The sequence below is a fragment of the Thamnophis elegans genome, chromosome 1 (genome assembly GCF_009769535.1).
Source record: "Thamnophis elegans isolate rThaEle1 chromosome 1, rThaEle1.pri, whole genome shotgun sequence".
NCBI lineage: Eukaryota > Metazoa > Chordata > Lepidosauria > Squamata > Colubridae > Thamnophis > Thamnophis elegans.
Window position 1 is genome coordinate 164,256,649 of NC_045541.1, and position 15,273 is coordinate 164,271,921.

General features: G+C 41.4%; 1 protein-coding gene across 2 annotated transcripts in view; it reads right to left on the minus strand.

The window, feature by feature from the left end:
• Window positions 1–759: 759 nt before the first annotated feature.
• The window catches only part of LRFN5 (leucine rich repeat and fibronectin type III domain containing 5), a 148,392-nt gene continuing 133,878 nt past the window's right edge, over window positions 760–15,273 (minus strand). The window contains exons 3-4 of one of the 2 annotated variants that reach the window (XM_032224503.1): window positions 14,428–14,701; window positions 760–1,165 (exon numbers count right to left, since the gene is read on the minus strand). In XM_032224503.1, coding sequence (XP_032080394.1) covers window positions 1,148–1,165; window positions 14,428–14,701 — 292 coding nt within the window. In that variant the 3' untranslated portion in view covers window positions 760–1,147. Of the gene's footprint in view, window positions 1,166–13,176; window positions 14,702–15,273 lie in introns of those variants that run through there. The other variant, XM_032224424.1, reaches the window with a different exon arrangement.

The window sequence follows — 15,273 nt, forward strand, 5'->3', positions numbered from 1 at the left end:
CACTGTGGTTTTAAATTTCATAGCCCTACTAGAAAGGGACATTCAAGCCCCAGAGATCAAAGTATTTGTTTAAATAAAGGTCACATATCAAAATCTTCAAAGGATAAAATAGTCGTGGTAGAACAGTGTTTCATAAATTGTTGGAAAATGGATGAATTTAAAAGACAGGTAATTTTTGCTCAGTTTGACCTGGAACATCCTATCAGCTTCATGGAGAAAGTGGATCCTTTAAAGCCTCAAGCTATATCCAAGTGACCGAACTTATGCAGGAAAGAGTGGAATCCCTGGCACTATTAAAGGTAAAGGTTCCCCTCGCACATATGTGCTACTTCCTGACACTAGGGGGCGGTGCTCATCTCCATTTCAAAGAGCCAGCACTGTCCGAAGACATCTCAGTGGTCATGTGGCTGGCATGACTACACATCGAAGGCGCACGGAACGCTGTTATGCCTTCCCACCAAAGGTGGGTGGTTCCTATTTTTCTACTTGCATTTTTAGGTGCTTTTGAACTGCTAGGTTGGCAACAGCTGGGACAAGTAACAGGAGCTCACTTTGTGATGCACCACTAGGAATTCGAACCACCTTTCTGATTGACAAGCTCAGCATCTTAGCCACTAAGCCACCGCTTTTTCTGGATTCCAGTTCTTTTTACGAACAAATCACTATGCAAATGCTCATATTAAAACATTTATTTTGAGGGGGTGGTGTGACATAATGGATCATTTTACAGTCTGTGAACTCAACCACCACCACCAGAAACCACAAATATGAAGAACAGAGGTCAAGGGTTCCGCTCAGTTCTCTCTCTCTCTCTCTCTGTTATTTGCTTTACCCAACTCCCTCCCCGACCCCCCCAAAGTCCTGAAGGCCAGAAAAAGACACTTGCTGGCAGGATTTGGGTGGAGAAAAGAAAAGAGGAAAAGGGGGCAAAGGGATTCCACAAAGAAAAATGGGGAAGACCATGTCTCCAGCATCTCTGGTCTCTGGATTCTCGAAGTAGGCCTGAGGCACCAGGTGTGAAGTTCCTGCTGGTGGAGCAAAATTTGGCCCTATCAATCTTCGGTGAGTTGAAATCGAATGGATTTTTGACGCGTGCAAACATTAGTGGCCACGTTTTCGGGAGGCTGAGGAGGCAGGCAAGCACTCTTCAGGCTACTGCCAGCTTCTGTGTGGTAGAAACAGAAACAGAGAGAACTATAAGGAAATAAAATGTCTGACGCAGCTCAGCCATCAAACTTGCAAATGTATAAAGACTTTGGTCCTCCTAGAGTGGCTGTCATTCAACCAGAACAGATCAAAACAGGAATTTTGGAGTATATGGAACAAGGAAGGAAGGAAGACACGTTGCCTTTTTTTTAAAATCAGCACATCCCCTTCTCTTCTTGTGAATGAGATGGAAACCAGAGTGATTTAGGACTTCTTTACACACTATTGATTGCTGAATTATATATACTACCATAAGTAGGGACCACATAGATGACGTTGAAAATGAATTAAACCAATTGTGGCAGCGGAAGAGAAACATATTTATAGCAACTGAGAAACGTGTGTATACTATAGATTTGACTGAACACCAAATAAGTCTAAACAGAATCAACCCAACTGAAAATTAGTGTGAAGCAACTGAAGGTGAGCAAAATGGTCCAATGTTGCCTTGACGACACAACTGTATATCCCCATTGGACCACAGACTATCAAGCTAAAGAGAGGGAGAATAGGAAGAGGACTGACTAGCCCACTCTTTAATTACAGAGAACAATCCATCCAACAATATCAACCAGGAATGATAACATGGGGACATGGCACTACTACTCATGGTACCTGCTACCCTGTTACCCTGAAAATAAGACCTTCCCAAATAATAAGCCCAACTGGGCTTTTGAGCACATGCGCTAAAATAAGACGTCCCTGAAAATATTGCAACACAGCAGCAGCCATGAGGTGACTATGCTCACTGCCTCCTGGGCCTCAAAAATAATAAGACCTCCCCCAAAATAAGGCCAAGCGCTTATTTCAGGGGTCAAAAGAAAATAAGACCCTGGTTTATTTTTGGGAAAACACAGTAATATCCTGCTCTCCTTATAGCATCTGCTAAGTACCTCAATTTTGGCTTGCCTCATCTGCCAAAGGCAGAATTATACCAACCGAATCTTCCCCACAAAGTTGCAATAATTTCCATCACAAAATTCTACCACCCTATGATCATCCTAATTGTTTAAAATTTGGTCAGTATTGTGGAGGCAAATGTCAACTAATTGTATTTGAAAACAGTACAGGCAAAACAGCAATAGTCGCTTTCCCCCACAATTGAATAACACTCCTGCAGATTTCCTCACGTCTACTGAAAAACATTTTTTCCTTTCCTCATTTGAGCCAATGAGACAGGAATTTCACTGCAGATTACACATCAGGTTGAAGTGGCAGCTTCCGTTTTGTCACACAGGGAAACGGGCTATTTCCTGAAGCACCAAATCGTGATGGGAATCCAACTCTATAGTTAGTGCACACCTTGACTAATAGATTTGGATGCCTTGCTGTGAAACAACAAGGGTAAAGAGAAGGCTGTGCTGAATGTGAGGATTAGAAGAAAATGCAAAAAGTGATTCCATAACATTCTGGGTTTGTGTTTTTAAACACAAACGTGTAACTCAAGAATAATAAGTCAGCTTGGCAAAAGACACTCCAATGAGCAATTAATCTGAATTCATGGCTTGCTAAACTCAATCATGCTGGGAAACATTTATGTACAGAGCAAAAGGGAGGTTGCATTAATGTAAAGAAATTCCTTTTGTTGTCAACGGATACCTGCTCGTTTGAGTATTAATTTAGGGAAATGCATGTATATCTTAGGAGAGCCAGTTCGGTGTAGTGGTTAAGGCATCAGGCTAGAAACAGGGAGACCATGAGTTCTAGTCCTGCCTTAGGCACAAAGCCAGTTGGGTGATGTTGGGTCAGTCCTTCAGCCCTAGGAAGGAGGAAATGCCAAATTGTTTCTGAAAACCTTTGCCAGGAAAACATCAGAGACTGGTAAAGAAGTTTCCAAGAATAGGTTATGATGGAACAGAAGGGAGAGAAAATATGCATGGTGTGTTTGGCAGTCAGGAAAAACTAGAGACTCTGCTGCTGTATTTCCAATCAGTCTCTCTGCGGGAGCTGGAGCTGAAGCAAACAACCTTTTCCATGACTAGTTTCTCAGGATGACTCCTTTGGAGAACCTCAATACATACGCTAAACCCGTTTATTCCAGCATGCCCTTGAATCATCCCAAGTTGACAGAACACCATTAGGACATTATCATTCCTGCTCAAAGTTGTGGCTAGGAGGGCTTTTGCACAGCTTTGGGTTATGCTCCAATTTTACCTATTCCTTGACTGAGAGGCTCTACTCACCATCACTCATGCTCTATTCAGATTTCAAATGGACTATGGTAATGTGCTCTACATAAATAGGATCTGGAAGTTTCAGCTGCTACAAAATGCAGCATCGCAGGCAGTTCTTATGTCCCTACAATGGCACATCACTCCCCTGCTCTGTGAGCTGCATTGACTGCCAGTTTGCTTGAGTCCAACTCAAGGGACTGGTTTCAACTTTTAAAACCCTTCGTGGCATAGGGACAGGTTATTTGAGGGACCACCTCCACCCAATTACAACTGCCTTTCCCAACACGTCTGACTGAAGAGAAACCATCCACAAAAGAGTTTTATCTGGTGGGACTCAGGAAACAGGCCTTTTCTGTTGTGGCACCTGCCCTGTAGAACATCGTTTCGCCCGGATGAGTTTAGCCCCATCCTTCAAACTCTTCTAGAAGTCATGGCTGTTCCAGGAGGCCTGAGGATCTCAAAGAAAAGAGAAATGATGAGATGGCTGCATTGTTTTTAAAACCAATTCTCTCCACTATCATGTTATTAATAGGAGAGCATTGAGATCTTTAAAAAAAAATAACATTAGGGTTTTATTGTTTTTATTGTAAGCCACTCAGAGACACTATATTGTGAGATGGGTGGCTATTACATGTGATGGATGGATGGATGGATGGATGGATGGATGGATGGATAAGATAGATGGATGGATGGGTGGATGGATGGATGGATGGATAGATAGATGGATGGATGGATGGAGATAGATGATAAGTAGATGGATGATGGGTAGTAGGTAGAGGATATAGATACAGATAAGAGATATAGAGATGATAGAGATGACAGATTTGACAGAGATGACAGATGGACAGAAGATTTTATCATAGTCAGATCACTTTCCGATTTAGAGTTGCTTCTCTTTCTTCTTCTATAAAGGCTGAGAAAGGCTAATGGATTTCAAAGGTTTCTCATAGACTCTGGGGAAATGTTCAGCTCTTATGATTTGAAGTCCAGACTGTCATGTGAGATAACAGGCACATTTACCAAAACTGCATCCAAGTACCCTATGCCTGTATACAGAGTTATGCAACGCCTTGGTATATTCTTTAGCAAAAGGTAACGAAGAAACAGCCAGAAATAATAACGCAGATAAAAAAAATACAGGCTAGTCTAACACAGATTCAATGTCCTTATTTAGAACATCACAAGACATTAACAATGGAAAAGAGGGTGTCCTACCCATTATGGTTTCTTCAAAGTGTTGGCATCACAGCTGCTTTGGATGTTTAGGGGTTCACCGTAGTCAGTTCTCTAAGACAATTAATAGGCATCATGCTTAAGGCAAGTTTATGACTATTTTCAAAATCACAGGCCTTATAGAGTCCACATTTAATGGAATTGCTATAATGGAGGTTTCAGTTCAATGTAATATTTTGAATGATTAATAATTGATAAAATGCTGACCACCTCAGAAACTAACATTTTAAATCTCCTTGGCTTATGATACAACAGAGATGGGGGTAACCAGACTCAAAAAGGTATAAGGTATCCTTTGAGAGGAGATGATTCATCTATACCTGAAGCAACTGGAACTCTTGTGGTTGCTTAAGAAATTATCCCAACACAATGTAAAGTATTCTTATACAAGAACTCCATTTAGATCCAGTTCTATCAAGTTTTACCTCTGGTTTTGAAGGAGAAAAATGCCATACTCACACACTATAGGATAGCCTTTATTAAGAGAGGATAGGAGGCACATGCTCTTGGAATTACATAAAGGTTCCTCTCGCACATATGTGCTAGCCATTCCTGACTCTAGGGGGCAGTGCTCACCTTCATTTCAAAGCTGAAGAGCCAGTGCTCTCCGAAGACATCTCCGTGGTCATGACTAAATGGCAAAGACGCATAGAATGCTGTTATCTTCCCACCAAAGGTGGTTCCTATTTTTCTACTTGCATTTTTACATGTTTTCAAACTGCTACGTTGAGTGAAGCTGGGACAAGTAATGGGAGCTCACTCCATTACACGGCACTAGGGATTCGACCTGCCAAATTGCCGACATTTCTGATCGACAGGCTCAGCATTTTAGCCACTGAGCCACTGCATCCCAAGATCTTGGAATTAGTAGCTTTTTATACTAATCATAGTATCAAATGAAGAATCTGAAATTATTTTCTAGGTTGAGGGCCTAGAAGCCTCATATTTTAATGGCTATGTTTTTATGCTTCAATGGGACATCTGTGCTCCTTTCAGATGTTGAACTGTAATTCTCAAGAGCTCAAATCAACACGGCCAATTGGAAGGAATATTGCAGACTAAAAATCAATGCTACATAGAAGGCTTCCTGATTCCTCCACAAATCGTTGATTCAAGAAAGCATTGGCAGATAATTGTACTTTCCCTAATTAGACATTTCATTGGTTCAATTTTATACCATATGTAACTATAGAAGGTGGTTAACTTGAGTCTGTTCAGATCATTTTGATTGCCCTATTCTGCACTTTTTCCATCAATATACACACACACTCCTTTTCCTCTTTCCATGTAATCTAAGTAAGAGAAGGAGCATGATAGCAGACTAAGCCAAATCATTAAACTAGCAATCAATCTAGGCAAGATGGAGATTCAGCTAAGGGCAGGGAGGGGATGATTTGTCCACCTACTAAGGTCATCTTCTGCTTGTTCTGAAGACAATTGGATTTCCCCTAAAAGACCTAGTCTCTAATTCTGCATAATTCTCCAGGTTGCCTTCCATCCATTTTAAGCTACAGTGCAAACTGCAATTCAGTCTGAATAGCCAGGCATGCTATGTTATAGCCATAGATGCACTACAAATCTCCAAACTGCATTAATACACATTATGTGGGTCTCTCTAGAGGAAGAAAATGGAAGTCCAAAATACTGTAGAAAGATAATTAATGTGGATTAAAAAAATAGATACCATATTACATCAACTGCTTCCTGCATTCAGTACCATCAGCCAGTAATGGTTATGGTACTATTTTAGGGTTCCAGATTTCCTTTCTTTACCTTGTGTCATGATGCTGTACATGGACACCAGTATTTGACGCTCTGATGTCTTGTTCTCAATGAAAGTTGCCAAGTTTGGAGACCCCTGATATAGACCATATTAGCAGAATCTTGCAAATCCAACTGTGTTTTCTTTCCTTGCCTTTTATATTCCAATGAGACAGAAAGGAGACAGCTGGAGGCTCCTCCTACTATTACCTCCTTTCCAAGAACCTTTTTATTTTGCAATGTTTTCACTTCTGAATATTTCCTTCAAGGCCATTTCTATAGCTCTCAATGGTCTTCGATGTAAGAGGCAGTATGTCTTTCAAAACAAGGCCCTGGAGACATGAGTAGACTCTAGTTTTTTGTGCTCTGCTTTTGATCTTCCCACTAGTAAATGCTTGTTGACTATACAAGCAGGATTCTGGATTGACAAGAGTGGCCCAACATCTAGGACAGGGGTGTCAAACTTGGAGCCGGTGGACCAGATACATCATGTGCTGGCCCCGCACCCACCCGGTTTAGTGAAGAGGGGAAAAGTCCCGATACGTCATGTGATGACGCCGTGACAACACGAGTTTGACACCCCTGATCTAGGGTGTTCCTACTTTTCTGCACTGTTCTCCACACCACCACCCTATATGAGAAGGTAAATAGCCAAAGAGAATAAATAGGGATGCTTCCTCACAATGTGGGGAATATTCAACTGTATCAAGTGTCTTTAAGCTGCAATCATACTGCTGTCTTGTCACAACGTGAGATTATTTTCAACTAGATAAATGTAGGATTACGTTATTCTCTATCACCTTGCAGGAGTGATTTATTTCTCTCCCTCTTCTTGGGGGATTCTGCATTAAATTTTGGAACCTGTTTTTCTTTTTATAATACTTTACAGATCAACAAATGTGCGATTTTTCAGTGCAATAAGCCAGTTGTGGATATTTGCTGATACTATTGCTTAGCATACAATTTGCAACTCTCTCTCTCTCTCTCTCTCTCTGTTTCTCTCTCTCAGAGAGAGGGGGGGAGGGAGGGAGGGAGGGAGGGAGGGGGAGATTTGGCCTCAAGGAATGTATTTAGTTTGAAATCTGCAGTTGCAATCATGCCTATCAGATGACACAGGACATGTGTAATTTTAGTCCAACAATTTTGTGGCAGGGTAACATCTACAGGGACATCCAAATGTCTTCACTACCTAGATTAACTGGTTTGAGCTGGCTTCCTCTAAATGTGTATAGCTCCCATCATCCCCAGCTCAAACTGGGGGATCTAGGCTCTGATGGCATTATCATTGTTATTGGTCAGTTGGCTAGATGTTTAGACTGAATTTGAAATTTCTGGGCACATATCAAGTCCTTCCCAAGGCAGTTGTTGTTGTTTAATAGTATTAAAGTTATCATCTTAGGCGGGAAGCTGTTCCAGGTGAAGCTGCTTTTTGCAATTGACTGATGTGTTTGTCAATTCCAAATGGCGTTTCAAATTGCATCCATGGTGCATATTACTATCAGTTGTTTTCTTTTGCCACAGTCATGATTATTTTGGCTATTATCATTCAGATAGTAGGCCATTTGGACCAGTTTGGTGTAATGGATAAGACACCAGGCGAGAAACCAGAAGACTGTGAGCCCTAGTCCCACCTTAGAGTCAAAGTTAATCAAGTGAACTTGGACCAGTCATTAACTCTCAGTCCTAAGAAGTAGGCAATGGCAAACCTCTTCAGAAATCTTGCCATAACTAGTCCTAGCAGTTTTCGTGGAAGTTGCACTCCACATCTGGTGACTTTATGCATGTTCATGTCATTTCCTTGGCAAGAGTATGCCAGAACTGTCTTTATTTTCTAGAATATTTTTCTCCACTCATTCTCATTTACAGGGCTAGGCTATTCATGTGTGGTCCTCATCAAACTAGTAACTAGTTTAATATCTGTTTAGCTTTTTCAAGACCAGCCAAGATTGGCTAAGTGCTGCCACCTTCTATAACTTGCCTGCTAACAAATAGGAATTTTGTAATTGGACAAAGCCTCCATAATATCCATTCTATGAATATATCCGTTCTTGTAATTCGGGTCCCAAATTGAAGGAACTTCATGAAACAATATAGTCCTTCACCATAGACTATCTGAGGTTCCTTCGTTTTACAGTCTGGAACCTTTAAACCATTGCTCAAATATATTATGTATAATAGGATATGCAATGATCCAGTCATGTTGTTTGCACAACAGTATTTGACAACAATTGGAAGTTCATCAATTTGTGTAGCAACAGAAAGGTGGCAACTATGCAAAATTTACCAGATCAGAAGACTTTGTGGAAAGGGGTGGGGGAATGAAAAGGAACTCCATCTTCATAACATCAAACCACAAAGATCCATAGGACAAATGTAATACAGGCCCTCTCTTTCTATCCAGGCCCTCATTCCAGCCACAATAAGAGTAAGTTTGTAGGAACAATCTCAAGCATTTGATAAAAAAGTTCACATACACAAATAACAAAAAGTCAATTAAAAAGGGGGGGCAGTTAATTCCACTCATTGCTCCTATTAAGTCATTGCTTAATAGGCTTCCATTTTTGGTTCTCTGCTTCAATGAAATCAAACCTAAAGTCAGAGAGGGATATGTGATCCATCTATGCTGCTAAACTACAACTCCAGATAACAAGATCAATGTTGAAGAATGCTAGGAGGGTGTTTTCAAGATCTGGAAGGCTGCAGATTTCCCTTCTTTGTGGTTGTCAGCACTTCCTGTAATTTCTCATAGCAACAGCACTTAAAGCTACATACTGCTTCATAGTGTTTTACAGCACTCTCTGAGCAGTTTACAATGTCAGCATATTGCCTCCTACAATTTGGGTTCTCATTTTACCAACCTTGAAAGAATGGAAGCCTGATTCAACCTTGAGCCTTGTCAGGATCAAATGCCAGACTGTGGGCAGTGTTTGCCTACGATATTGCATTCTAACCACTGCACCACCAGGGCACCAAGGAAGGTAGCCAATCAGGGTGGATAAAAATCAATGCTTTTTAAAAAAATCCCAAAAAATATTTTTATTTAAATTGGATTTTTTTTATTTTATCAAATTTATTTCAATAAAATGCTTTTGGAGTAAAAATTTATCTAAAGATAGTTTCCTATTAAGATACACTAAGAATTTCATTTATTCAGCAGGAAATGGAGCTTAGTTATATAGCATGAGGCTGTATATTCTGCAATATTGGGACTGTCAGTGAGCAGATCAGAGGAGGAGCCACTGCAGGACAGAGATGACGGTTGCTCTTTAAAAATTATGATTTAAATCGAGTTGATTTAAATCGAATCTTTTTACTAGTGATTTAAATCATGATTCAAATCCACTCGATTTAAATCAAATCCACCCTGTAGCCAATGCAGAAAGAACCAGCATGGGATCAGTTAAAAGTTTGGCAAAAAAAAAAAAAGTCTGGAGCCTTTGCAATCATCTCTGTTCTCTTGCTAAGCTTCTCTCTTCCTCCCAGCTGTTCGACATTATTTTTACTCCATCTATTCAAGAAATATAAATGTAGTCATTCTATGGATAACCCAACTCAAAAGCTAACCATCTCCCACGAAGGTCCTTTGAGAAGACTACCAACAATAGGAGAAACCAGCTCAGCTTCTCTTGCTCAATGCTGCATCAACTGAAATGCAAATAGGTCATACAATGTACAGAGCTGGCTAATGTCTCAGCAGTGAACTGGCATTGTGACCAGAAATTCTTGGTAGGAGGTTAAGGATTGAATTAGCACATCTGCCAACCCAATGAAGTCTGCTGAAAATTTTTTTCAAGTACAGAATTAAGGCTGATACACAAATATTTTGGGAGAAAAGAATCAAGAGGCAATCTATTCACAAATTTGACTGTTCCTGATGACTTTGTGGTCATGCAGTCTTCTTGCCACCAACTTCTTCCAAGTTAGCTAGTTGGTTATTTGGCTTCCTCTCCTAATTTGTTTGTTCATCTTAGCTTTCTTCGTGACCTTCTTTCTAAATACTAGTTTCATTTTGTCTTAGCTTTTTCAACATCAGTCAAGGTCAACTATATGCTGCCACGTTGCTTGTCAGAGATTGCCCTACCACCATCTAAAACTGACCTTCAATGTGAGAAGGAAAATGGAAAAAAAGACAGAAATGAAAAATGGTGACTTGCTTGGCAACTTAATCAAAAAACAAAACCCAAAACAAGTACTGGAAAGCAGATTTTTCTTTTCATAGATTTTTGTCAGTAAAATCCCCCCAAATATTTAAATAATGGTACACTGATACAGATTTTAAAAATAACAACTTGTCCACTCCAATGAAATCTGCTCCTCTAAGCAACTGCTTCACAGCAGCCATGTTTGAACAACACAACTGACCCAGTAATCTCCGACCTACTGACATGTGCTAGCAATGCACAATCTTGTGCACAACCACCCAAAGGGTCAGTTTTAAATAGATATATATTTAAATATATATCACAATTAATACGACCAGGATAGGCACATCATATTTACAGCCCATTTTCCATCCCAGTGTGACCACAGAAGTATAAAGAAAAACCATCCCATCCCAGGGAGATTGTACTTAGAGAAGACCAAAGAAAAGAGGTCCTCTCAAAGATTCATCTCAATCCTGGACAATAGAAAGTACTATTAATGCTCAGGCCATATTACTGACCAGTGAAAGTTACATTAGCTCCAAATCAATCCTGGAAAAAAATGTGTGGGTCAATTCACTATGTTCCATAATTTGTAGAATATACCAACATTCTTCACCCATCCACTGATTAATGTAAGCAGGAGGACCATCAATGAAGAACAAGGCCAAGCCTTACTACACTGTCTAATCTAGAAAGCAATTTTCCACAGCAGTTCATGCACTGCATCTACTAGTACAAGGAGTTCCAGAAACCATACTTACATCGTCCATACTTAATTTGAGAGAACTCCCCAGAATGGCTTATTGCTGAATCATGATAAACCTCTTTAAATCAATGGTCTTATATGATAATGCCAGGTTATATTTTTACTGCTTGAGTAATGGACCCCGCGGAATATCGGCCAGTGCTTTCCCTGCTTTAGCTTGACCGATCTCCTTGAAGTCTGTCAAAAAACACAAGAGAGGCTGTACCATTTGAGAGCAAACTTTGAAGACTAATGCAAATTCTTGCACCAAGACATTCAGTTGGTGATATATAGAACTGATATCCTGCAAACTTAAAAATGGAATTAAACAACAAAAATGTCATGTATGGGGAGATTTAGGGCTGAGAGTTCATGTGGGATGTGAGATAGATAATACTAATATTCTTCTGTGAAACACTTTTGTGGTTTGGGGGAGAAGGCAAGCTTGGTTGCTCACCAGAGCACTCCCACTCTCCATTTCAATTGTCTTCCAGTGTCTTGAAAAAAAATTATCGTATTAATTTTGAGCCTGACGATATGCAAAATTTGCAACCCTTTTGAGTTTGATTTCGATATTTTTCTTTCCCGATAAGTATAATCAAAACATGTCTTATTAATTAAAACACAGAAAAGAGGTCATAAAAGTTTCAATCCCATGATTATATCATAGCACCAAAACAAAAAAAGAATCAAAAGACAACTTTTAAAAAAAATCCTGGTAATAGCTCAACAACTTGAATGGGAACTCTGAAAAATGCAATAAACTGCCACGTGCAGTTTAATAGGCATATTTTCACTTCAGCCAAAAGAACAAAGGTTTGAGATGACCCTCCAAAATCAAGATGAAGTAATTCAGAAGCTAAATTTCCCAACCATGTTGGCTTATGGTTCTCAGGTTGAAGCCTCAATAAATCTTGAGAACACTTAATCTGGGGAAACTTCTTCTGACTAATCTCTCCTCCTGTCCCTTTTGTTATGCTAAGTAGCATCCTCCCTGCAAAGGTAGATTCTATGCCTTTCAAAGCAACATTGACTTCAACAAATCTAAATGTCACTGACTCAATCCTGGTAATACATCTCTCAGCCATCAATTGGAAATGAACAAAAGGAAATGTGGACACTATTCGCCACCATTTCACTTGGAAGCTAAACATAGGAAGAAGCTTTTGCTGGCTTTACTGCTGCTAGAGATCAAAAACTCTCCCAGCTTCCCATTCAGGCAGGGAACTTCCTTGATTTGCACAACCAACTTCTCATGCTGTAAAGGTTCCCCTCGCACATATGTGCTAGTCATTCCTGACTCTAGGAGGCAGTGCTCATCTCTGTTTCAAAGCCAAAGAGCCAGCGCTGTCCAAAGACATCTCCGTAGTCATGTGATTGGCATGACTAAACGCCAAAGGCGCACGGAACGCTGTTACTTTCCCACCAAAGGTGGTTCCTATTTTTCTACTTGCGTTTTTTACATGCTTTCAAACTGCTAGGTTGGCAGAAGCTGGGACAAGTAACGGGAGCTTACTCTGTTACGCGGAGCTAGGGATTCGAACCGTTGAACTGCCAACCTTCTGATCGACAAGCTCAGCATCTTAGCCACTGAGCCACCGCGTCCCTTTCTGATGCTGTAAAACTTTGATATGCCTGCACCCAGGAGTTTCGTTCGGAACCGTGTCTCAGCTGGCAATGTACAGAAACCAACAGGAGTCAAATCCAGCAGACCTGAGCCCAGGAGATCAAGCTATTCCCCCTTCTCCCCATCTGCTACACAGATGGGGCAGGCACACCACTCACCGGAACACCTGAGCCATGATTCAAGGCAAGATGTGGGGGAGGGGAACCTCTTGTAACACTGACTGAGTGTAGTTATGGAATATTTTATTTTACACAATATAACAACATAGAGTTGTTGAGATTTTACAGCATTTGCCTGAAAATGAAGGCAACACCATTACCACGTGGAGGAGGGGAGGGGGGAGAGGAGAGAGGGAAGAAAAAGACACTCAAGATTGCTTTAAAAAATATTCTCTTTTGTATCATGATTGATCCATTAAATGGTTGGTGTAGAGGAAAAGACCAATGGCCTCCGCAACAGGGCCTTTTCCCGCCCATGCGCTTTTGTTCTTGATCTGCCATTGGAGAACCAAGACGTCAGTCCAAGGAAAAAGGAAGGCACTAATGTCATTTCGTGCTTTTTCCTTGATCACTTTATTTATTTATTTATTTAAATGAGCTCTTTGAACGTGACATTTGCCTTCGGTTGTTATACTAAAAACAAAGAAACCCCAAATGGGAACAAGTGGACGTTGCCTGGTAGGATTGAGCCCAACTCTGCCCAAAAACAATAAGGGTGGGGGAAAAAATGCAAACTGCTCAAATGGATACACGTTTTCCAACAATGTTTGGAGGACCGGGGTGGGTGGGGTGGGGTGTTTACTCCATACTTTCTTTTTTTTAATTTAGAAAAAAAAAAACCACACATCACAGCGGATCACACAGTGCTTTCCAATATCCACTCAGAGCTTGAGAAAGTTGCTTTGCCACTATCCACATTGGAACAGTCTGTCTGCGTGAGCATCCCATTCATAGACAAGCTCCGCTTAGACCAAAATCCACCTGCATTGGAGGAGTTAATATAACAATGGTATTCCATTAATTCTCCGTTCAGGGAGTACCTGCGTTTTGCCCTGGATGGGTCAGCTGGCAAAGTGAGGAACTTACTTGACTTGGCTTGTGCTCTTTTGTACTGGGATCCCCCTTTGGCATAGTCTGGGGTTTGGCTAGACAACTGCAGAGCAGTTGAGTTGTTGCGGTTAGTGTTCTGGGATTCTAGGCTGGTAGCGGCGCCTTCGCTCGGCGGTGGAGGATCACTGCTGGGCTTTGGCATGGGCTTACGCTTCAGCTTTTGGGAAGTGGGAGGGCCAGGAGTCCACATGGGAGGCAAAGAGGAGGTAGCAGTGGAGGAGTCCTGGCTGCAGCAGGCTTCCGACGACTGCGCCACATTGTCGTTGCTGACTTTGCAGCACTGCAGGCTCTCCTCACGCCCCACGGCCTGCTTGGACCCAGACTGGGACATGACGGCTCCACTGCACCCCTGGGCCTGAGCCCCGTTGGTCTGGGAGTAAACGTTGCTGACCTTGGTCACCTTGGGGTGCCCGCCGTTGTTACACACCTTATAGCGAATCATGAGGATGATGATGAAGACCAGGACGGAGGCCACGATAATCCCTCCGATGATGATGATCATGGTCCCGCCCAGGAACTGGGACTGCATGAAATGGCAGCGCACGTAGTCCTGCTCCGTCGTGAACTGGGTGCATCCCACCACGCGAGTGGCTGTCAAGGAGGTGATGCCATCATCATAGATTGCTAAGACACACAAGTCGTACATCGTCCCCGCAGCCAAGTTGTTGACCAGGAAGGTCTTGCTCATGGGAGGTATCATTCTACGAGATGATAGGATAAGATATAGATTAATACATTGGATTGGATGGAGGGGATAGACCATGAAGTGGGTCTCCAGGTGCTCTGCCCAAGCCTGCTTTCCCAGTGCCTCCTAGTTGTGGTGGGAGACATGGTCCCAATACAACTGGAGAACATAGGCCGGAAAGGAACTTTTATCTTTCCTTTTCCATTGGTTTAATCTAAATAAAGCAGAATTTGGTGCTAGGTTAAATAAGGAAAGGGAAAACTATTGCCAGAGCACTGGAAGATTCCCCATGTACTTTCTCCTCAAAAACATACTCTGTTGCCAGACATCATACCTCTTGCCCCAGGTTATTAAGCCTAGATCTAGGGCATTTAGTGTTTTAACTATGCACCCGGCACACGACACAGTAGAAAATAGCATTTCAATATAGTCTATACATTGGACGTTTTCTCAACTATTCAAAACAATCCATCGCTGGTTAAAAATGCTAAAGCAATTCCAAATGATACATGAAAACATCCATATAATATAGGAATAAAGCAAAACCAGATGAAAGGAAAGATATTGTGCAAAGCTCAGGTGAGTATG